At 40.4% G+C, this 25,086-nt stretch overlaps 1 protein-coding gene and 1 long non-coding RNA gene across 3 annotated transcripts in view; one reads left to right on the top strand and one right to left on the bottom strand.

Moving 5' to 3' along the window:
* The window catches only part of GBE1 (1,4-alpha-glucan branching enzyme 1), a 136,272-nt gene extending 122,060 nt beyond the window's left edge, over window positions 1-14,212 (bottom strand). The window contains exon 1 of the mRNA XM_054270313.1: window positions 14,078-14,212. Coding sequence (XP_054126288.1) covers window positions 14,078-14,169 — 92 coding nt within the window. The 5' untranslated portion in view covers window positions 14,170-14,212. The remainder of the gene's footprint in view (window positions 1-14,077) is intronic.
* Window positions 14,019-24,868, top strand: LOC128933356 (uncharacterized). 2 transcript variants are annotated; one of them, XR_008482777.1, is made up of 4 exons: window positions 14,019-14,109; window positions 14,623-14,723; window positions 22,879-23,051; window positions 24,386-24,868. It is a non-coding gene; the product is annotated as an uncharacterized LOC128933356 (long non-coding RNA). The 2 variants fall into 2 exon arrangements; XR_008482776.1 differs by lacking the exon at window positions 14,623-14,723 and having other exon boundaries at window positions 14,037-14,109.
* The last annotated feature ends 218 nt before the right edge of the window (window positions 24,869-25,086 follow it).

Here is a 25,086-nt window from a genome sequence, read left to right as displayed (position 1 = left end):
AAGTGCCAGCTTCCAACCATTCCAAAAAGGTGGTAAAAAAGTTAATTTAGGAATTTTAAGGTTTTATACCATTGTTTCTCTGATACAGATCTTACTTATCTTGCTCTAAGCAGCAACACTCACTAAAAATACCAGGAGTAATGCTAACCTAAAAAAAAAAAACCACCCACTCTTCAATATCAAAACACAGCACAATCTGCTTCTGGTCATTATTCTCCTGCAAATTTTTCTCAACTAGTCCTCATCACTATAGCAATTCATGGAAAACCAAAGAATAAAACACATACATGTTCAACTCAACAATACCTATGCATTGTCTGTATTTCACAACATTGTAACAGACATGACTGTAAGCTCCATGTTGTCTGACACCTATCATGGAGTAATATTGATAGAATGAATGCCAGAAAAGGTCCCAGAGGCTAAAAGCCTTCTCCCTTCTGACAAATCCCTGAATTTCTTACAGTTCCTGGCAGGCAATCCACACAGCCTAGGAAAGAGAACCAAGATAAACTTCAGAAACAGAATAAGAGAATAGCACACATACAAAAAAAATATTGACACACTTAGCACATCTGTTCTTTTGAACAAGCAAAGACTGGACAGACAAACCTTAGTTTAGAAAAAATGTCAAAAAATAAATACAAAAACCACCACAATTTACTACTATCACATTGCTTTCCTTCACACAGTCTAAACATGGCTTGTATTAGACAAATGTCATGAAGCATTTAATAAAAACCTCTCTGTGGAGAAATCTCAGTGGCATTTTTTCAGTTATTTAAACAAGCAATTACATACAGAGGTTGCTGACAAGAGTCAACAATACCCAGAGCAGCCTTTGAAACTGATAACCCACAGTAATCAGTGGAGTCAAATACCTGAAGTTCAACCTGTTACCTCCTGGTAAAGTCCACAAATTGCACAAACATAGTGTCAGACCTCCTATTTCAGTGTAGTCAGCCCAGCACCATCTAAAGGAATTATGCAAGTGCACCCAGGAGCTGTCTCTGACCCTTCCAACTGTGAAAACTGTTGTTCTAAAACCAGGCTTCTATTAAAAATGCTTGCCAATTATTAGCAAACACTACTAGTGAGCAGTGTCCTTCTGGCTGCAAAAGTCCTTAGTGGGTATGCCATTCGATGAAGGCATTCATAATTCAGTTTTTAACAGGGTTGGACTGGGCACCAGCAATAATTTGTATTATGAAAAGCATAAACTGTGTCGGTGTTGTACACTATATTGGTCATGTCTTTTTGTGGACATTCACTACTCTCTCTGGACTTTCTACTTCAGTAACTCCCTCTTTTGGTTTCTCTGTCAAGGAGTGCAATTATTATCCAACCTCCACCCCAGAACTCACTACCCATTTTTGAGGAAACACTTTAAATTGAATAACAGTAATGACAGGTATTGTGTTTGCAGCAAACCTTTCTGATCTCCGCTGCATAAGGACAAGCAAGCTGTGCAGTGAGACACCTGGAGAAGAATCAGATTTGGCATTTCCTGCATCTGTAAGGCTTGAGAGCTGTTTCTGTCAGAAATCATTATGGTCAAAGTGGTCTACAATGACACTTAATGGATATAATTGCCACTTACAGCTACCTCCATTTTAAGCTGGAAATCACTCAAGTCAACCCTGACTGCTGCTGAAAGCTTAGTCTGATGTCTACTTCGATGGCAATATGTTATTTATGATATTAGGGAAGGTCATGCCTTACTTCTTGTTCTGCAACTCAAAGGCCCCCATCTAAGATGAAGTATTTGCTTCTGCTGTAGAAGAAAACCTTTTTATGACATTGTTTATACTACTTACAGCTAAGCAAAAAGCCAAATCGCTTGGCCAAAATAGAGAATGCCTGATTCACACTCAAAGACATCGTTTGTTATCTTGTAATACTCAGGCCATAACTTCATGGTCCAGAAGAGATTCTATTCACAATGCAAAGACACTTTAATCCAGCCATTGTCACTGTGCAGTAACAACATTCCTGCTTTACTGGCTGGGCTAAAATAGTTGACATCTAAGCCCTATTTCAGTCCAAATTTAATAAAATTTCAAGTGAGAAGGATCATTAGTTGTATTTACCCACCTAATCTTTTATTATAAAGCTTTTCCTGTCCTTCCCAGATTCACAAGCTGTAGCTGAAATCTCCAAACACAAACTGAGTGTATTAATTTTACTCATTTGGAACCCACAGACACCAATTAAAGCTGTAAAGGACTAAGTTAACTTCTGTACTATGAACACTTTTATCCTATTATCAGTTCATGGAAAAAGCAGGAGATTGCTTTCCTCAGAAGAAAAAGCATATTTTCGAACAACCAGATTTATAGGCTGTCATTCATTGTCATTGAAGAACCTTATATTTTTATTATGCAGTTGAAAAAGTTAACAGGAACAATTTAAGTTTAAGCAAAAGATGCATGAAATCTGTTAAAAACCACTGTACTGGGAGGCTTGCAAAAAAGGAACTGATGATACCTGCTCTGTTTGGAGTTGTTCTTAAAGCTTGAGTAGCTTGAAGATTCACCTGAGTGGCAGTCATTGCCTGAATGTGAGCACAAAGTGAATTTTAAACCAGCTTATGTGCCATCCTCAGTCCTAAACATGCTCACGCCTATCTCTGGAACAAAATACCTTCAAGTCAGAGAAAAGACAGCTCCTGCTATAAATCAGCATTCGCTGCATGGCAAATTTTGAGGATGAAGGGGTGGAATTTTTATGCAAGTAGCAAAGCTAAATGTGCCCACATAGTATCAGTACATGGCAATATTAAGTCTGGTAGCAAACGTCTCTAACCTCCCCCAGGTCTTGCCTCCTGCAAACTTGAGCTTTTCAATCATTGTCTATCACAGCAACAGGAAAACAATGTACATTTCATACATGACTTGGTTAGACACTGACATTATGACCCAAAAAGAGTAAAAACAGAAAAACCATACTAATTATTAGGGTTTTGAATTTTTGAGGAAAGTTCTCCATTCACCTACATACACAGCAACTGTGGCATCTAAAACTGAGGGAGATGAAGAGGGAGTCTTGAAGTGTTTTTAACTACATGAATTTACAGTGTTCAAGTGAAATAGCAAATAATCTGATTTATGAACTCTTACTCTTATTTATTTTAGGACAATCAGCAAATAGAAAAAGCTTTTGTGCCCAAAAATTTTGATGAAAAAAAGAAAATGCAAAGAAGTTTCGCAAATATCTCTAAATGCTAACACTTCTCATTTATAAATTTGTCTGAAACAACTAATCACTGTAATCACATTCAAATTACACAGCAATAGCAAGCAGATCTTTTAATAGTAATCTGCTATTAAAAGAAAAAACTGTTACAAGCTTGATTTTTTTTTCTTAAATACTTTCCAATTGTTGTAAACAGGATTAAAACAAAGCAGCAATATTTTGAAAAAACCTTTCAGATGTTTATAAAATCAAGCATTAAGGAACTCTGATTAGAAATTTTGGAACAAATAAGCCACAGATTAAGTCTCTGAATTCTACAAGCCATAGCTAAACTTGCCAATGAACTCTAAGTGGAGGGTGAATTTACACACAGACCAGCTAAAACTCCTCAAAAAAAGCTATGTCTATATAAACTTATGCATTAGGCACATAAAGTGCAATTAATAAAGATATTTTTATGGTCTTTGGGGAAAATACATTAAAGGCTGTACAGCAAATGAAAGAAAAACTAGCATTCACACTCAAAATAGCTTTTACTGATGTAAAGTTAAGGCTACAACTACCTTGAATTTTGCACAGACTAAACACATCTTTAGGGATCAAATTCCTCCCCATTTTTAGCAGCAGAGCTTTGTGTTTGGGAGTTACATCTGGAGGCAGGGCAGGGAGGAAAGAGTTAAAACACAGACCTTCCTGACACTCTTACCAGTGCCAAGCTCCTGCCTCAAGTGACCTTTTTAATCCCTTTATCAGGTTAGACTTTCCCCCTCAGCGCCTGACAAAGCAGGCAGCAACACCTCCTTGGATTTGCTTTCTCCAAGAAAAGGGATAGAGCTGCTCAGACAATGGTCACAGACACAAGGGTGTAACCCAAATTCTCGGCTTTGCTGCAGCCTCTCTCCCACCACTTTGGGGCTTGCCAACGAGGAGATTATTTTTCTACTCATGCTACTGCTGTGCAGCAACCCAAAAGCACCTGTTGTAGCTCAAAACAATTGATAACCAGCACCAAGAAAATAGCCAAGAGCTGAAGAAAAACAGAAGCACAAAGAGGACCCTAACTAAAAAGAACATGGGCAAATTGGTGCAGTTATTTAAGCCTCATAAAGGCTGGACCAAAGGAAGAAGATAGTACAGCCACCACATTATTTGCAAGATGAAAGATTTAACGATATTCTGACAATGATCTTTTTCTTTAAGCTGTATTTTTCTAAATAACTCCCTCTAAGTGAGAATAAAAAAATGTACAGAAGACACCTGAGCTCTACTGAAAGGACAATTAAAAACCTTTTCCAACAGACTACGTTCCACTGGGAAAAAACCTCACACACATGTTGAGAGAGGCCATGCCATTGGCAGAACTAGACACGTACTATTTACTTCCCAGAAGTGAAATATTTTATTAAAAACAACATCCATTTATTCAGCTTGAAAGATATGATGATCCATGAGCTTTCCAAAGATTAACTTAAAGCCTGGGAGTTCACATCAACTGAGAGACTGTATTTGGTTGTTCAGACAGTAGATTTAAATTACTTGGCTCATTCAGCATGCAGAAGCTTTACCCTGCCCTCCACTGCTTTAACATTCTCAAAAGAAGCTGTAGTCTAAACAGCCCCTGAAGTTGCAAAGCTCGGCTTTTTTCAGCTCTGTTCCTTCCTTTCTTACCAAGGAGGGATTTTTCCTCATTCCTTCTGTATTTCTCTTAGGGACGTCACAGGTTTTCAGGGAGTGAGGACAACTGCAGAAGGGTGGGACACAGGAGATAACACAAGATGACAATCCCATCAAAATACAGGCTGAGAAAGGATTTGAGAACTAACACAAAGTATTTATTTGCCTTAAGTCTTACACTGATGTACCAAGTGTAAGATTGTTCTCTAATTTCTCCTTCTCAAAAAGGTAGATTTTAGCTCTAAGCTCTGGAGAGCCCCTGTACCAGCTCCTGTCCCAAACCATCACATCTGCTGTGTCACAAATGCTTCTACGGAGTCATCACTGCTGTTTGTGTAACAACATAAACCTATTGTGCAAGTATTTACATGCTGCCCAAATTTCCTCAAAAAAGCTGGCAACCAAAGCAATATTCCAGACTCTCTATTTCTATAAAGCTTCAACAATTCCCTAAAGGAGCAACATTTTCAAGAAAGAAGTGTTTATTCAGGTGAAATTAAACCTTGCTGAAAGTGATCAAAGATTCTATTTCTTATTATGGAAATGCAATTCTTTTTCTTAGACTGGAAAGCACCCATGGCCTTACAGCTGACCAATCCATGTCATACCAGTAACATTTATACTGGGGATATAGTCTGCAATAAGAATCAAACAATTATGTTAACTATTGACAGGTGTCAAATAATAATGTTAACTTGCTTAAACCTGACACATAAGACAGAATTTATTAAAATCCTTAATTTTTTTTTTTTTTTTTTTTTTTTTTTTTTTTTTTTTTTTGCTGGGATAGCAGGTACAGTACAATCAGGATGCCCCCTAAAGCCTAAAGCTGCTAAAATGAGCTGCTGACTCTTATGTTCATGCAGTGAATACATTCTAGATGGGCAATTTCCAAACAGTTGTGGTAGTGCAGCATGCTTTCATTTACAGCACACCGTAACTCAGCATGATTTTAATAAGAGTCTTTCAGACAATTCCCCCTGGCCCTCCTGCCTTTCGTCTGAATCATCTTATCAAATGCTTACACAACCAAAAACCTGGATCTGATGATGACAATGCATTCATATGTGACTGTGGGGAATGCCTGGAGGTACATAAAGGTAGCCTGCCTCTCAGGGACACATTAGGAAAAAGAGAGTGCCCTCAAGCCAGAAGTCTGACCCACACACAGTTGGCACAGTTTAGCCACCATCTAAAATACTCTTTTCTCAAAAAAAAAAAGTCCCCAAACTAAATGTCATAAACTACCTACCCTCCACCTACATCTGAGATCAGGATTAATTTCATTTTTCACTTCTTCCAAATCAGTGTCTCCTAAAGAACCTTCTCTAGCAGCTCCCTCTTGAAGAGAAGGATGAGAGCAAATGAAGATCACACTGTAACCAATGCCCAGAAATAGAGAAGTAATTATCTTACAATCACACAGATTAGCAAGCACCCTTCAAGATCCATATAGCTTCTTTACATATGCCAATGAACACTTCCAGAAGTTTTTCATTCTTCCTCAAAACCAAACCCTAACTTTTCTTGACTGAAAAGTTAGGGTTTGGTTTTGAGGAAGAAATTAAAGAAGAAATACTGATAAGCTTGAAGTCCTTACTCTCCTATTGTAATACTTCAGCAGAATCCCTCCACATTTCTATTCCTACCATAAAAGACAGCATCCTTCCTTTGGCATGTCATATCTGAACCACTTTTAAGTGGGAAAATCCAGATCCAAACCTCCCTTTAGAGACTGTGAAACACAAATTCACTCAATGAACACAACACCAGTTCAGGCAACAAGGGCTGAAATTCACATTTCCTATTCCATGAATTACAGAAACCAGCACATCTCAGTTAATTTCGTGTGACTGAGCATCGCTCCATTTGTACATCTAGGTTAGATCCTTCTGAACTTGGCATAACTTTTAGCAGTGGCATTCCTTCTCTGGAGAATGTAGGCCCACCATTACCAGAACTTCATAATCCAATTTGAAAATATTTTCCCTCTCCATCACTAAACACAAGGGCAGACATGCTAAGCACTGTAAGAGGCAAAGCAACACACCAGGACAGCAAGGATTCAAAGGAAGGAAAGTATCCTGTGCCTGAACAACAGCTTCAAAGAGAAAAGGAGGGTGTCTAACAGAAAGCATTAGAGCTACCTCTACCTGCAGGTAATACCAGTCAATGGAACCGCAGCTGAATGACTAAAACCCTCAGTAAGGGGTTTTTTTGTTAAGTATAACAAGAGAATATAAGTTCAGCCTTAGAATTTCCCAGATTCATGGAACAATTTTTTTGACATGTTCACATAATAGAACTAATTGCGCTGGGTCCTTCAGCAGGTCTTCAGACATCTATTTTACCAAGAGCTTATACTAAATTTTAATTTTAAATAATGCCCAGACAATATTCACTAATTAGGTGCTTCCAAGAGCAGCATCTTGGAGGCATATTCTTTGTAGAATCAACAGGACTCATCTCTAACAACTGGCCTTCAATTTCTCATCGTGAGGTGCTGTAAGAACATCAAACTGTCAGACACTTGGGGAAGTGGCAGCCATACTCTAGGTAGAAACTTGTTTTTTGCTGAATATTCTTTTTTCCAGAGGAAAACTTATGTTTTTAACATTTTAAATACAAAGACCTCATCTTGTTGCACTAGACACTTTGCCCGAAGACATTATTTTCTTTTTAACCTGATGAATAACTGTATGAAACAAAGTTTCAGAAAGTACAAAGCAAACGGAAGCCTGAGTGAGAGGTTTTAGATCTCTGACATTGAACAAGCCAAAAGGAGCTACCTTTTGTGGAAGGCAGAAAATAAGGGAACAGTTAGGATTAGATACTGGGAGTAAATAAAAGGTAACAGGGAGCTTGAAAGAGAAGTGTCTACACATAAATATTGAAATTGAACAGGGGAAGAAAAGTATCTTCATGAGGCAGGATGTCAGTTTAAGACAGTCTTCCATAAGAATGCCTTCTTTACATCTTTGAAGTAGTGAAGAAACATGCATAAATACCTGAATGTAAAGTATTCAACAAGACAAAGCTTTTCCTCACTATTACAGTGAAACAGCAATCAGACTCCTGGTCACGTAAAAAATTATTCTAGAATTCCAGGCAAATTCTCAGAGTCATCCAACATGCTCAGATCAGCTAACACTGCATAACAGAGCTGAGGGGGCCTCAATTCATTTTTTCAGAGGTTTTAATTTTAATACAGAGGCAACTGGTCTGCTAACAAAAAGCAATACCTACATATTTCCCTGCCTTTTTATAAATCTGGCAGCTATTAACACAATTCCAACTTGAATCTTTTGATGAGGCACACATTTGCTAGAGGTACATTGGCCCATGTAAGTACTTCCTCGGACACTTAAAAATTAAGGTCATCAATGAGATAGTGAACTATGCTTGTCACAGTTAACAATCCAAATGCACATGAGCTAGAGACTACAAAAATGCAGAAGGATATATTCCATTAAATTGGCAGGGTTCTAGAATCAACAGAAGCCTACTCAAATTAATGTCACTAAAACCAACAAAAATGCAGCCACATATGACATGTTTTTTTCCATTAATATTTAGTTCTGCCCACCCAATACAACTGTCTGTATGAGACAAAATGGAAAAGGAAAATCCAGTTTTCCTGATGATACATAATAGGTGTGTTAAGTCTGTGACAGATCATACTCCAGTCCTTCTCCCCTTTCCAACTTCACCTAAAAATAGGATTCTAGCTTAGTCACCCTTCAACTGCCATTCCCAGACTTGTTAGAGCCCAACAGCTGCCTTCCTACTCAGCCCTATCACATGCACTTGACACCTCCTCATTTTCAACACCTCAGTCAGGTACCCACCACTGTTCCTCTTTAAAAAAGATTTAAAAAGACAGAACCAGAAAGCAGCATTAATCTGACATTAACCAGACACAAAATGGGAGATAAAAATGGAAGAGTGGCAAGTATTCCCCATTTGTAAGAATGGAGAGATCTCAGAACACTCTGAGAAAGCTATGAGCCAAGCGACAGGATATCTTGGTAATTGATATTCTTACAAAATCCACTGAGTACATGTTCCCATCCCTAGCACTACAGAAGGAATGGAGCTCCTCTCTCTCAACCCATTCATATTGCCAAGCACTTTCAGCAGCATTTTATCTAGCTCAACAAACTAATGTTTTTTGAAGACAAAGACTGAAGCTATGCATTGCTATCAGTTTTCTTATTTATTCTATAAATTGAACTATTAAAAAAAACTTTCACCAATGGCTACATAATCAGTAGGTTACAGAGGCAGCTGCATGGTCTGGTAAAATATAATAAGCCATGCATTGCTATAGCAGAAAATTTTAACAGGCAGCAGTTTCTAACACCAGTTTGTAATTCCATAAAATGCAATCACACCACAGGCATTAATGGTTTTAATTGAACCAATTATGCTCTAAGAGGTAAAAGACTAAAAATACATACCAAATTATACCAAGTCTTTAGTCTAAATAACACTTGAGACTTAACAAAATACTTGTGGGCAAACATATCACAGATGGTCAAACAATGTAGCACAGCAATACTCTACACAAACACTATCACTTAGGGATTTTTTTTTGTTTGCTTTTTTGAAGCAAATTCTTATTTAGAGATCTGAAAAATGTATGTTTTGGTCAAGGCTGAGCAGTTCACTATACAGATGCTAATTTCCCTTCATCCCAAAGAAGATACTCCTTCCTTGACTCAGGATCAGATTCAGGCATTCATCAAAAGAAAAAAAAAGTTACAGATTTCTATTTTCCCCATGAACACCATTTGCAACATGCTCAGGAATGACAAAGTATTGAAAAGGTAATGTGACCAAAAGTTTTTCTTCCTCCTAGTCACTCATTTAACAATGTCAGTTCATCCTCCACACTTAGGGCATCATTAGGTCCTACCAGCACATTTTAGGCATTACTTCTCTAGAGAAACCCTTTGTTCCTATCAAAGCACTCATTCAGCATTTCTTGTGGCTTTATGAAAGAGAGGGAATACAGTCAGATGTCTAAAGCACAAAGTTACACTTTCCAAGAGGTAAAGGGGACAGGACTTCAAAGCAAGAGGAACATTTTCACAACTTGAGGCAACATCACAATTCATTTCATCGTGGATCTGGCAATTCTCAAGGTGAATCAGGATAATCATATTACACTGCAGAACCCAGTCTGATGTGGCTCAAGCCTGTCTGTCCTTCAGCAAACCATTCCCTCCAAGAGAAACAAAAAACAAAAAAAAGCACAAAGATCTCAGTATCAGCTACACTGCTGTGCATACCTGGTCACCATCCTGTGGGTGAAGGAGCACAGGGCAGGGCAGGAGAGGCAGGTGTGACCCCCAGCAAGGCATTGATGAGCAGGAACAACTAGAGCCTCTCCAAAACACAGCTTTTTATTTTCTGGTCTGTATACCTATGGCACACAGGTAGGGCCTCAGAGATGGGTTTCCTCAGAAGAGATGTGAAACAGCTAACTTGAGGAGGCATGGGCTGCTCATATCCGCTCAGTTTTTAGCTGTCTTCAGGTACAGATAGCTGAGAGTACCTAAAGAAAATAATGAGCTAGGCTGCAATCCAAGGGAAACAGGGAAAGCAGACCAGAAGCAACAAGGTTGCATCAAGTTACAGTATTAAAAAAGAAATTTCCACAATTTAGGTAGCCAAACACAGGGAGAGGCTGCCCAAAGAGGCTGAGGAAACATTCTCAGAGACCCAGCAAGGGCCTGAGCAGCCCAACCCAACAGCAGAAATGGTCAGTCTGAGAGTGTGAGAATAGCCAAGACACCTGTGCAGTCACAGCTCCAAAGTTCTCTACTAACAATCACCTGGCCATGCCAATACCCTGCCACAGATAAGGGAGCAGATAGACCCAAGCCCAAAGGGCAACTCAGCAACTTGCTGATGTCTCTGCCAAGATTAAACACCAAGTCTTTTATTTCTCAACACTTCTACAAAATAACTTTCACTGAGCAAGATAAAGGCAGGACTGTTTCACATCTTACTGCACAAGGCATAATATAATGATGTTCACCAACAAGTGTTTAAAAGCTTTGTTTCTCAAGCATCCTTAATCCTCTATCAAAAGCCCCAGTTTTTATTTCTTTAGGCAATACACAGTATGATAACTATAAGCTGTAAAATTTCCATGACTCCATGATGATTTGGTTTAATATTAAGTAAGGTCAATATCATTGCAAACTCTAAGAAGAGGTTCAGACTACTACAGGAAATGCATCCACATATATTGTATTTGATAATTTGTATTTGATTCTATTTTTTCCCAAAGCTTCCTAATCCAAGCAAGTAAAATATTTCTAGTGCTACAGAGTGCCAGGCATCCAATCTGCCTCCCATTCCCTTTATCAGGAAAAACTCAACCACCTGAACTGAGAGACTGCACGTAATTTTTTCTGTCTAAACTATTCAAGTGCCAAAAAACAAATTTCACCAGGCAGGGGTATCCAGAGCAAAGTTAGATAAAGTCAGACAACAGCAACAGAAGGAATAATAAACAGATTGTCACTGGTTCGGCAGTTGAGTGGCATCATTTCTACCCAGTTTTCCTACTCTACAAAACTAAATTAATTGCTAATTTAGTCCTTCTGTCCTACCTATGATGAGGCTATGGCAAACAGCTGACATGCAATCAACTCTTAACCCACAGATTTGCTTAACAGCCATATTCCTGGCAGCTTTATCACAGCCTTTTCCTGCACCACTATGGTGCGGACAACCAGATCCACCGAGTTATTTAATGAGTCCCAAACCACAGCCATGGGTCATACAACCACCAGTTAAATGCATCAGGATCCTTCAGCCTGGAACAAGGATCCCATAGTTCCACACTGCTAAGGATTCCTGACACACTGCACACAGTTGTGCAGGGCTGTTCACCACCTCTCCCAGCAAAGGAACTGGGCATAAAGTAAGCAAATCCCATTTACTGGAGGCACTAAAGAACTGATTCTTCACACAAACAGCATTAAGGCTGCAAAACTCCTTTCTCCCGGGCACTCTTGACAAAACACACCCAAAGCCTTTAAATACAGACTGAATCACAATTCATAGAAACCACAATGTGCACTGCAGACACTAACAGGCATTTCCCTGCGCTTACAGCTTCTCCTCCCTGGCACTCTCCACCATCCACAGGATGAGCTGCTTCTTTGGGCTTAGAATAAATCATCCAGTTTATCACAGATTGCCACAAAATTAACTTCAAAGAATAAAGGAAAACTTAACAGGATACATGCTACCATGGTAATTCTACAGCAAGTGACGAGAAAGTGACGAGAAAGTGACGAGAAAGTGACGAGAAAGTGACGAGACCATCTGAAGCTCTCTGCTCCAGATGCACAAAACCTGAGGACAGAAAAGTTTTGCAAACTCAATATACTCAGTACAGTCACACCATCCTCAGAAATACAAACAGCACCATCCACAATATGAGTGTTTTGATGGCAGGCACATTCAAGGAGCCCAAATGCTTTAATGAATACTTTTATTAAGAATAAGATCATTTATTAATTCCTACACCCTGACTCCCTACTGTAAAAATTAGGTGTTTTACAGCAGTACATGTATGGCCAGGAGCTTGTCAGGAACCACTATATAAAACTCTCAGTTGTTCTGTCATTAAGAGATTAGTCTGAGAAAATGCTCTGCAAGTCAGACTAATAGTTTACTCAATCCTTAATCCTATTTTACAAGATCCAGACTTACCACTATTCAATACCAGAACGCAACAGGACACCTGGTAATGTTAAACTATGTAGATTATAGGAACAGAAAAAAAAAACCCAAAAAAACCAAAGACTGAAAAATAATAAAAAAATATATATATTCCTTCTTACATCCCTCACACACAGAGTTTTCCAGACTTCTGGGACACAGGGCATTAGTCAGTACTACAATTATTTTGATTGCCAGAGGACCACTAGTGAAACACAACATAAACGTGCAACATAAAAGCTCCCAATGACTGTGTTCAATCAGGGGGTGAGGTTTGCAGCAGATTTTCCAGGCCAGCAGCCCGGCTCTGCAGGATGCAGGCCTCCTCCTACCCAGGCTGCTACTAGCAAACTCTCACCCAGGCCCTGGACAGAGGGTTGGTGTCACAGCTCCCAGCGAGAGGCACAGAAAAAGGGATGCTCAGCCCAGCAACCTGGCACCAACCTAACGCACATTCTGCTACTTCATGCATTGCAGGTCCGCCGAACAGCTGAGCTGGCGGTTCAGGGACACCTCAAAACATGCGCCTGCAGGAAAATTCTCCGGAGAGACGAGATTCAGTAGCAGTTTATTTACAGATTATTGCAGCTAAACTCTTTTTGGTGATAGCAGCTCAGTGCATCACCCTCAATCCTGATTGCATCCAGCTCTGGGATCCCCACACAGGAAGGGCACTGACCTTTTGGAACGAGTCCAGAGGAGGCCACCAAGCTGATGAAGCATTTCTCCCATGAGAAAAGGCTGAGAGAACTGGGATTGTGCAGCCAGTGAAAGAAAAGGCTTAGGGGTGACCTAATGGCACCCTTACAGTACCTGAAGGGAGCTTACAGGAAAGATGGGGCTAAACTATTTGCATGCAGTGACAGGTCAAGGTGAGACAGGTTCATGCAAGGAGTAGGTTCAGATTAGATATTAGGAAAAACTTCTTTATTGTAAGAGTGGTGGGGCATTGGATCAGGTTAACCAGTGAACTTGTGGTTGTCCCATCCCTGGAAGAGTTCAAACCCAGGCTGGACGCAGCTCTAAGCAACCTGAACAAGCGATGGGTGTTCCTGCCCACGGCAGGACGACTGCAACCAGATGATCTTCAAGGTCCCTTCCAACCCCAACCCTTCTGTGACTCGGTGATTCTCGCAAGCTGTCCCGGCTGCGCCCCACGGGCCCGGCTGGCCCGGGCACCGCCTCCCCTTCCCCCCCGGCCGCTCTGGCAGGGCCCGCGGGCGCAGCGCCGGGTCCGAACGGGCCGGCCCGGCCCCAACAGGCCGGCGGGGATGTCCGCGGGCCGAGCCTCCCTGCAGCGCCCCGGCCCGGGAGGCCTCGCCGAGCCCCGGCCGCGGATCCGCCGGAAGGGAAGCGGAAGGGAAGCGGAGCCGCCCCGGCCGAGGGGAGGGGAGAGCGGTGAGGGGGAGGGGACACGGCGAGGCCCGGCGCCCCCGGAGGCGGCCGCTCCGCGCTGCCGTACCTGCGCTGGAAGTCGGTCCGGAAGGGCTCCAGGTAAGGGTCCCGCTCCAGCAGCTGCTTCAGCCTGGGCGGCTCCCTGCTGGCGGCGGCCATGTCGCCGCCGCGGGCTCCGCGTGATCCGCGGCGCCGCTAAATACAGCCGGGGAGGGGGCCGGGCGGGCGGCCGGGAGCCCCTGCCTCTCCCCGCCCACCGCCCGGGGCCGCCCCCGCCGCCTCTCCCCGCCCGCGGTGCGGCGGGGCCGGGGCTCCGCGGCTGCGGGAGGGACGCCGGGGATGCCCGGCCTGGCCCGGCCCTGCCTCCCCTCAGCGATGGGCTCGGTCCCGCAGCCCCGCGGAACGGGAAGGGGCCGCGGAAAAGCGTCGGCCTCCGAACCGCATGGGGTGACAGCAGAGGAAATAAAAAAAACTTGCGACCAAAAATAAAAAATAAAAAAGCATTTGCGGGAGCCGACCCGCTCGACAGGAGGGGGATGTCTGCCTCTCCCTGCCGCGGCTCGGCAGTGCCCCAGTTTGTTTTCTTAGTGGCTCTTTGATGTCTTTTTTCAGCGTGTCGGATGCCCGGGTGAACTCTGCGTTCCCACACACACAAAGCCCACTGCGCGCCCCGGCCAACAGCAACACCCCCCCAAAGCAGATTTGGCATCATCGTGAGTGCTGGAATAAATTTGTCCACTGTTTGATAGGGTGCTGACGCGCTCACAGACAGCTCAGCAGAACAAGACTCTGGGGACATCCCCGAGTTCTCATAAACTCCGTGTCTGCACAGCAAAATGTTGCTTTGTCAGACACATAAATTCCAAACGTGGTAAGATTAGTCCAACTGATCCTAGTACAGATCAAAATCGTGAACAGCACAGGTAGATTGCTGTGGAAGTTTTTGAGCTAACAGCAACACGTCTTGTTTTTGGATAGGTCACCAGATATCCAGGGCAACTAATCACCAGCCTGACCATGCCTCTAGGCCAGCATTGAGCACTTTTATTTAAGGTCCAGCAATTTTGCTTTGTTTTGATAGGTAGTGAGAAAGTTTATTTAGAGGCCTCTTCTGAATAGTTTTCAGCCACGGTTTAGAAACTGTTCAGCCTCTAGACACCTTAACTCGTTCCCACAACCATCTCCAAAATTGTTGTCTTCAGTTTGAGACTCATCCCCCTATCTTGGCTTCCTCTGAATTGAAGTTTCTCCTGTCTGCCAGATGACTAACAGCATCATGTCTGATGAACACCAACAGTTCATTTATTACTTCTCTTAAAACTAGCTACAGTGAAAGTTTCCATAATTATTTGTTTCATCAACAGTGCATGCACACTTAACTACATTGTATTTCCTTCCCTGTAACAGTTTCTAACCACACAGGCAAAAGTCCAAGTACTTTGTTCTTTTTCTCCTTAGGGAATGCAACAATTATTCTGTCCTAAGACTGTGGGGCAACAGTCATATTGTTTGCTAGAGCAGTTGCCCTGACAGGAGGCCCAAGGAGTTTTGGTTTGATTATTGAAAGAAGCAGCATCTATGCTGTAGCAGAACTACTTGTCATACCCTGCCCTGATAGATCAAGATTTTTTTTTTTTTTTCACAGTGGCTACAATTTCTTCAATCACTGGAGACTGAAAAACTGTTTCTAAAATTACCCAGGCTTCTCAAACTTTCTGTGTGGCAGTGATTTCAGTGCCTGTGATAAAACGTTTAACAACTCTTACCATCTTTTTGCTTCTTTCCTCATACTGCATGCATCATATTCTCCTGCAAATTCTCCTTACTCTCACAGTTAAATAAAGTTGACTCTCTTGGTCACCTAAAAGAAAAGAAGTTCCAGCTTATTATCAAGAGCCATGAAATTGGGTTTTTTACAATAGCTGCATGTTACATGTGCTGCTGCTTTGGGGCTTCCAGATGTTCAGTACTGGAGAGGGCACCTGCTGGTTGAAGTGGAGATGGGAGAGCAATTCCTGCAGCCCCTGAATGCATGAGCATTGGAAACAGCTTCAGTCTTAGCACAGGTTCTTTGGTTTTATTCATTGTCAGGAAGCCCAAGCAATTTCCTAGCGTTGTTTTTAGCTTTTCAGCATAAACACGAGAGAGACATCTAGAAATTAGCATTAGCAATTTGTGTAGGAATGTAGCTGTGACTTGCACCTCCCTGGAGGCAGGGACCCCTTTGTAACATTCATTTTAAGTAGAAATGACACAGCATCCAGCCTCATATACAAGCAACCTTGAACTTCAGGGAGTTAAATTCTGCAGATATAACAAAGTCCCTATAACAGACAAAGCCCCAGTGATATATTTAACACTCTGTGAACCAGAATATGAATAAGCATACCATTTGTATCCACTCATGTTTCATTTTACAACTTGGGCACGATTTTATCTGCCTGCTTTGTCACAAGTAACTGCAAGATATTAAGGCATATGTTATTTGGATCACTGATTACACCATGATCCTGGTGTTCCCACCATGAGCTGAGGTTGGCTCTCAGGACAGTGCCATTTAATCCTCTACCTGGAGGCAAAACCGACAGTTCAGACAATGAATGTTGTCCCAACAGCTGAATGTGTCTTTGTGCATTTGTCAGGGATGGATACAAAGCTGCCAGCTGCTGCTGCCAGTAGAAACAGAAAGAGGAGGACTGTTGGGAATAACTGCTCTTTTGTGGGGACAGCAGTGGATCACATAAGAATGGTGTCTAAGGCATGTGTCTGGCACCCAGTTACCAGTGGGGCTGGAGTATATCAATTACTCCAAAGTAGTCTTTCAAAGGATGTTCATGTTTAAGTTGTGTATCCTTTAAAATTCTGCAGAGTGGTTCTTTAGAAGTAACTGTATAGTTAAATTTATAAAATCAATTTAGATGTCTTTTTAATATGCAAAGTTCAAAGATGAACCTAAATTTTGAAGAGAAAAATGTCTACTCCTGTCATGCAGCACCTCCATTTTGATTCACTAATATATTGCACTTGCTTTGCAAAACATGACAGAGATGATAAACCATAGGAACTAAGGGCACTGGTTCAGTCTTCAATAGGGCACTGGTCCAGATTCTCTCTCATCAATAGTTTATTTTCATATTTCAGCCAGAATGGATCTGTGAGGTCTCTGACCTCTGGCTCTTACAGAGCAAATTCCTGAGCTCCAGGTTCTGCTAAACCAAGTGGCTTAGAGCAGTCCTGGGCCCTGGTCCTGGCCTGGCTCTGTAAGATGCTTCCAGGCCTGTCTGAGTTGTCTTTGGGATACAGGCTTCTACTCTGCAGCAAATATAGAGACTGACCCAGTCCCACAGTTTAACCTGAGAAGAGATGGCAGGTACCAAAGGCAGCAGGATATTTTTTAACTCTGTGTTGAGAACATTGAAGAGTTGCTGATCTCTCAAAGTGACAATTCACAAGGCATGTCCTTTGTATGGTTCAGTTCAATACTTAAAGGCTGTATCAAGACTTGTTATCCTTTTAGTCTGGGCAGAATTCCTCACAACTTCTTTTCCTCAAAGTCTTTTTACATCTAGGTATGGCTGGCCCACCGTGTTTGCTTGCCTATGGGGAGATACATATTTTTATTGGCATTGCACCTACCCTTGACTTCCAGATGAGAGATAGTCCATGAGCAAGAACTGAGAACCTGTGACTTGTGCCTGTACTGGATCTCATATTGCAAACTGTCAAGAAAAGGTGTTCCTGTGGACAGAGACAGGAAGATTTGTGCTTCAGCATTCCAGAAGAATGGATTCTTGAAGGCTCCCCTGTCCTTTAAGGACATTTCAGACATCTGAGCATGTTATGGGTACCAACCCATTGCAACCTCCCACTTTTGGAATGGTTTCTTTACATTCAGTTCCTAACGCAAAGTGGAGTTCAAAGAGTAAAGGAAAATTAGCTTATTTTGCCACATCAGCCAGCCAAGCCTCCCCATGTTATCTGTTCAAAGATCCATAAGAAATAAACTGCACAGTTGTCATTCAGATCCAAAGCAAAGCCCCCCCTTAAAAAATAATTATCCTTTATCTCAATAGTCTTCCCAGAGAGGTCAAAGATTGGGCATGGAGCTGTAGCTCACTGCAGGGTGGCTGTAGTAGGTGACCTTTAAAGGTCCCTTCCAACACAAGCTATTCCATGATCCCATGAGACTTATCCCTATCTTTGGCTTTGCCAAGGTGAGACACATAGGAGAAAGGAAATGGTCAGTGTTGCACAGCTGCTGCCAGACATCACGTCACTGCTCCATAATTAGAACTTTACTACAGCAAGGATTCAACTGATTACATATGAAGAAGAAAGCATATGTCCTTGAAAATTGCAGCAAACAAACAAATTGCAACAAGTATCTTTTGGTTTGTCTGTTAGTTTCGAATTTTAAGTTTGGGATTTATTAGAAATGTAGGGTATTGATACTGTCTTTTAAGGTATCACCTTTGCCCTGTCGTGGTTTCAGGAGCTTTACATAACAACACATCTTCAAAGATCAAAACAAATACACAGTCTGAAACACTAAAAAGCCAGTTTCAGGGTTGTAAGATTCCAGTAAGCAGCATTGATGGGAATGCCGTTTTCACTTGCCATTCAGAGCAAAATAAAAACACATTCCAACAACCTCATGGTCCTAAATAATGATTGCTTCTTGTTTTCACAATATTGCAGTGTGATTATGCTTTGGTGTCCTTATTTTGTATAATAAATTATAAAAAAATGTAAATATCTTTCAAAGTTGTTTACACAAGACACTTCAAAGTGTGATACCAAGTTTAAAACATCCAGATGTAGAACAATATTTGTTGTGAAAATGTCTATGAGTCTTACTAAAAAAATCAACAAAGAATTTTTAAAACAGTTCACAGATGCAAAACACAAATAAAACCTTCAGGAATTTCATAGTATTTTGGGTGCTGTAGATACTCTGTCTGTTTATGCCTTCTATATTTCTCAAAAGTAATTACTGCCAATAGTAACGACTTTCTACAACTTACTACAATTTCCTGGTGTTTGCATCTGTGTTTATGCATTGGAGGAAGAACAAAAAACATTCTGGACTCTCTCCTTAATGCCATACCACAATACTTTGTGGCTGTCACCTCTGTTTTACCAATGTGTGTTTATCTCCAACACGTAGAAAATAAGTATCTTGAGCTCTCTGGGATAGTTGCCCCAGAGGAACATTCTTGCTATTATTGCAGCAGCTCCTGTAACAATATATTACATTAAACAAGCAACCTTTTAACACTTGCCAAAAACTGTATTCCTTTTATCCAATAGACTCAGAACTGAGAATGAAACCCCACAGCATCAGCAGCCATTTTGCTTTCTTGCTGTTAATTGTCAGGTCTTTCCTAAAACCCCTGAGGAATGATCTTACCTTGGTGGTTTTTGGCTGCATAGTCCTGAAGCACTACAGGCATTCAGGCTGCCTGGCCTTTTACTCAGAAAAGAAAGTGAGGTTGCCAGATAATCGTTCAGAGGGTAACACATCTAATCCTTGGGGAGGTCAAGTGAGGTGAGAAGAAAGGAGATGCATACTGCTAATGCTCTGACAGCTCTGTCAATATAAATTCATTAGTATGTATAGAAGTATTTTAGATTTCAAAAAGCAGAATAGTACCTCAGTTGTATTCATGAACTCAAGTCTCTCCTGAGTTTGCCTCAGGAAAAGCAGATGGATCTGGTGCAAAGTGTGTGTGAAATGCAGAATTTTTGGAAGTCCAAAATGCTTTCCACAGACAGCCTTTTAGATCTTGTCAGTATTAGTTCTGGTTTACTTTTTAATGAGAGTTGGTGGCATTTGACCCAACTAATTCTTAGGTGTGACCAATAGTGTGTTGAGTGAACAGAAAAATAGGGCAGGGGCCAGATCCTTAATGCTACATTGAAAATTTTTCTGTAGTTAGAAGAAAACACCAAACGTGGAACAAAAAACTTGTTGTTAGTCCAATGAGTATTTTAACTTCATCATTTTTCAAAATATTGGATAAATTTGGAAAAAAACCAATAGCCAACACCCTCATTAATAATGCATCTCTCTCTCTATATATATGTATCTCCAGTGTATACTTGTTTTGTAGAAAATGCTTTAGCACACAAAAGGGTCTGAGAGTACAATTATGTATTTTTTGTCTTAGAATATCCCCAGTACAATAACTGAAGGTTCGGCCTTCACAGTCCCAGTGATACAGAGCTGCACTTACAGGTGTGTAATCTGTTGCCATAGGTGATTGTATTGTATGCAATACAATTTTCTATAGGAAATTTTGTATGCCTTGGTGATTGACCTTTTCTTTTTGGAACAAAGACTCTACATTTCAACTCTCTACATTTCTATAAATACAGAAATCTTCATCTGAGACATATATATATATTTTTTTTTTGAGAACATCAATATTCATGGATTAGGAAGAACTAATCTTTCTTCACATAGGTTTTTTTTCCTTGCTTAGAGATAAATCCTTTAGGTTGGATCCTTTTTCTCTTATTAGAAAGGTTCATATCATGCTCATTTTTAAAATCAGCCATGGCTTTCAGTTAAAAGAAAAGTGGTATGACTTTCACTTTTTCTATATGTATGCAGCTTAACAAAATTATACAATAAAGAAAACTAAGTGATACACAGCTTCCAGTATGAATAGATTTGGAAAGATTTGCTTAAACTGTGTTATCTGTGAGAAATAACAGGAGCAAATATAATTAATAGTTATCTTAGTTGCCCAGGCACCCAGCACCTCCTTCAGTATGAGTTCCTGAGGATATACAGGATTCAGGATTATTAGCTGCATTTCTGTTTCCTGAGTATTTAATTTTGAAGTACATATTAATAAAACAACTACTTCATTACCACTTAGTATGAAAATTTGCTTCATAATATTAGATAACTTTTTTAGATAACAGGATTTTTTGCAACAAGCAGCTAAATGTTTATATTTTAATCCATATAGCAATCTTCACTGGAAATATATTAATTACAGTCATGTATTATATGGGTAAATTTTGGTTTTCCAAGTTAATGCATCCCAGTTCCATTAGAATAGTTTAGGTGCTGATGGCTCAGTTTCAGTTTTCCTCAGTTTCAAACACCCCTCCTTTCTGATGTCTCTGAGCCTTCTGTTTATCTCTCAAAATTCTCTTTGAATGTTGTTTTCCATTACCTAATTCTACTCAAAAGATGGTTAATATTGGTGGCCAATCTCATTTTAGCTAAGCAATCCCTGGGTACAGATTTCCTCTTGCTTGTACCATCAGCCCCTGCAACAGGGCATCATCACACATCATCACTGCTCACAGCAGTTCTGATTTCTCCTGCTTAAGCATGCACTTCTATGTTTCTTTCTGCATTATATTATCTTCTCAAGCAGCATCCAGGCTCTTTCTTCATTTTCCTTTTTCCCTGTAGTTCCACCAGTAGGGCACACCATCCCCAAGAGGGGAAGTTCACCTTGGTGCTTGTAAAGGTGGGACATAAGCCATTAATTGCCTTTTTCTTTATGCCAGTCTTCAGTTCTAGGTATGACTATTTCCTTACTGCAGTATTTCCTACTATTGCACATGTGCATGAACTGCTTTTCTGCCTCTTCTCACTTTGTCATCCCCCTATTGCCACCTCTACCAGAAAAGAATTTATGAGAGTGAATGCTGACAAAAAAGAGCAGTTTTTATAGCATCTGAGTCATGCACTCTGATGGACTTTTTGTTTTTCTTGCTTGCTATTATTTAGTGTCCCCTAGATCACTTCTTCCCTCATATGGGTTGCCATCTCTTTCTGTACTGTTCCAGTGTGTACAGGCCCTAAAACTAAATATGTTTCAGTGTCCAGGACATCCACTACAGGACTTAAAATACACCCTGGTCATAATTCAAGGCTTGCCTGTCTCTACCACATAAACTTCAAAGAGAGACTGACAGCTTTTTCTGGTCCTAATATGTCTCTGCTTTTTTTTGTCTTGTGATCCATCCCCAGATGATACAATCTTTCCAATTCTGTGTCTCTCTTTCAGACTCTAGAGTGTTGCATACCTGCTCATAGCTGGCAGTTGCTACTGCAGGAACAGCTGGATTGCAGCAATCTGCATCTCCAAGGCTTAGTCCCTGCTGAATGTGCCATTCCCCCAGCCAGACATTTCTTCTACTAAAGGAGAGGAAGACAGGTGTTTCTAGGAGCAGAGTGGGCATGTGTAGTAAGAGGTTGGATTGGGTTTTCTCCTTCCTTGATTTCCCTATCAATCTACCTGATTTTGTCCTTTACAGGTAAAGCCATAATAAAAACAGTCTGTACTCAGCTGGGTCATGAGAAAGGGACAGAGACAGAGATCTCGATGATCAGAGGCTTTTAAAGCAAGTGTAAGCAGATTTGGTGCTTCCATTTAGTATCCACCTATAGCTTGCTCATACTGCCATCTGTTTTCTCCTCTTTCTCTCAGATTTTCAACAAAGGTTCCCTGTCCCTCACAAAACCTGCTACTTGCCACGGCAAGGTTTGGCTGGGGTGAGTCACAGCCAGATCATAAATTGATGTAACTACTGTTTCTCTGCCTGCCTTGGATTGTTAGTGATCCTGAAGCACCTGGGTTGCCCAAATTTATTTTATTTTATAGTAAATGAGATAATTGCCAGAAAACAGGACTGCATTTTGTTCCCAGTCTTCTATGATGACTTTAGGCTTCCTCCTACAAAAGTTTTTTCAGAGGCTTGGTTGTTCAGCAACCCAACTAGAAGGATTCACAGTTTGTTACACTGAAAATCTTCTTTGCTACACCATATACACACTGATAAGAATTTACTGTTAGTCCAGTAAATATTCTAGCAGTATAATTTTTTTGATTAATGCAGAAAAGCCTTACTTTTGTGATGTTCTGGTCACCTTTCCAGTTCCTTCTAAGTCCTGAGCTTGGCAGTCTTCCTGACGCAGACAGAGATGGGACTTTGTAAGTCATCAGCCCTTGAGACCTACACAAGAAAAACAGTGATGTTTAGGTTGAGGGATTCTAATTCCTCAGCTTTGGGTAAGTTTGCTTTTATTTTTAAACCTTACAACATCTGCTTTCCTCTTACCTATTCCAAGCTACTTTGAACATTGTACAATATCTTTACTCCTGGGCTCTCAGATTTCTGCCATCCTCTGCAATTTTATTCCTCTATCACTCAACCATTTACTTTACTATAACCAGTAGTTTCAGCAATATGAAGCTGTAATTCCTTAGTGGAGAATCCAGGAGATAGGTTAGAGACAGGTTGATTTTTCAAAATCACAGCAGTTTGGCTGAAGTGCACCGTCAGCAGAGCTGTATAAAACTGGAGGTCATTGCATTGTTAAGTTCAAATTTGTCATTGAGCTTCTCAGGAAAAGCATCTATAAATGGAAGACATCATGAATGTTTATGCTGTTCAAAGGCCTGTTTTACAGCAATTCAGTAATTTGTTAATACAGAATATAAAAAAACTTAAGCCCAATGTCTCTTCCAATTTATTCTGCTTTTGTAATATTTACCAAATTTATGTTAAAATCCCAACAGATCTTATGAAAAACCTTATATCCATGGCTTCTGGGCCCATGAGCAAATCAGATCATTGTGCACTAGTCCTACATTAGCCAACTGTTGATAAATATGCTGTAGAAATACTTAAATATTCAAAATGCTATGTCCTGGTAAAAAATTACAAATATTTTTATGTCTTCCTTTATTCCAGTTCTTTATTCCTCAAAGAATTTGAAACACGAATAATTGTGTTGGGATAAATGAGAACACACAGACCTGTAGTTATTCTGAGTCTGTGGAACCCATCTGCCATTTGCTTTGTGCTATCACAGAAACTCATACCACAGTGTTCCAGGCAAAATTATCATTACAGATTTATATTGTTATAGGCTGTTATATATCTTACTATAGATTTATCATAATATATTGTTATATATTATATACTATATGATTTTTATATACATTATTATATTTTGTTATAGGTATATATTTTTGCTTTAATAACAACCTTCTATAAATTTAACATTTTTTTAATTAGTGGTACAGTTCACTGCCTTTGGTCAGTTAGGTTGATAGCAGGGAAGTAGTAGACATAAAAATACTCTCTATTAAGAAGAGTATACTATAAAGCAGGAATATTTTCAGAAGTCTTTCATGCTTTACCCTCTTTAAAGCTTAATCTCATAAACCACAGAGTCCTCTCCTGACATGTCTCTTGGTTTCTTGGTTGTCATTATCTGTTTTTTTTTTTTTACTGTCTATAGTTAAGGAATTAACTTGTGCAAATAAAGAGGTTTCTTCATTCGTAAGATAACTGTCCACACTGTTAGAATTATTTTTTCTTCCTTCTGCTGTTTCAGCTGCACACAGTGAAAATACTGAATTACTCTTTAAATTAATGAATTATCTGTTGCTTCTTGACCTAAGCACTCCTGCAGCTGTCTCCCCAGCAACTCCTGTGGTGCCATCTGATTCAACACGTGCACAAGGAACATTGCAAAGGGAGCTGAGTCATTCTCTAAATCTGGAACATCATCCTCAGAACACAAAACCTTCCCCTGCAGGACTAATGGGCAAGTATTAACTGTGTCATTCTGCATAGGATGTTTTAGCTTCTCTTACTTTAAATTACTAGTGTGTCTTACTGAAAAGCACATAATTTAGCTGTATCCACCAAAATTTTCTTTGTGACATTTGTGTTGCAAAGTGCCAAATACTTATGTTCTTACTTCTGTGTTCCATTTCCTTTTCTTGTAATTAATTGTCATTTCAGAATAAACTCATCTTCACTGATTGTTTTTAGTACATACATGTAATTTCTGTGAACTGTGACTACTTTGCTGTCATTCAGAAGCCCATGAGTCTCAAGGAACATAACCTTCTGCACAATCAAACTATTAGTCCAGTCAGAACATTGAAAGATGCTCACTGTGAATATCAATCTGACTCAAGTCATGTGATATACCTAACATTTAACAGGGCTGATGAACGAGGACATGTATTAGACACCCTAAAAGTGAGGAAAAAGCAAGATCAACTGTTTATGTCTTATTATTTTCTT

Source organism: Melozone crissalis, unplaced genomic scaffold (genome assembly GCF_028551555.1).
Source record: "Melozone crissalis strain CALT ecotype California unplaced genomic scaffold, PUWL_Pcris_2 ptg000009l_1, whole genome shotgun sequence".
In the NCBI taxonomy this organism is placed as follows: Eukaryota; Metazoa; Chordata; class Aves; order Passeriformes; family Passerellidae; genus Melozone; species Melozone crissalis.
This window is presented reverse-complemented; position numbering and strand designations above follow the sequence as displayed.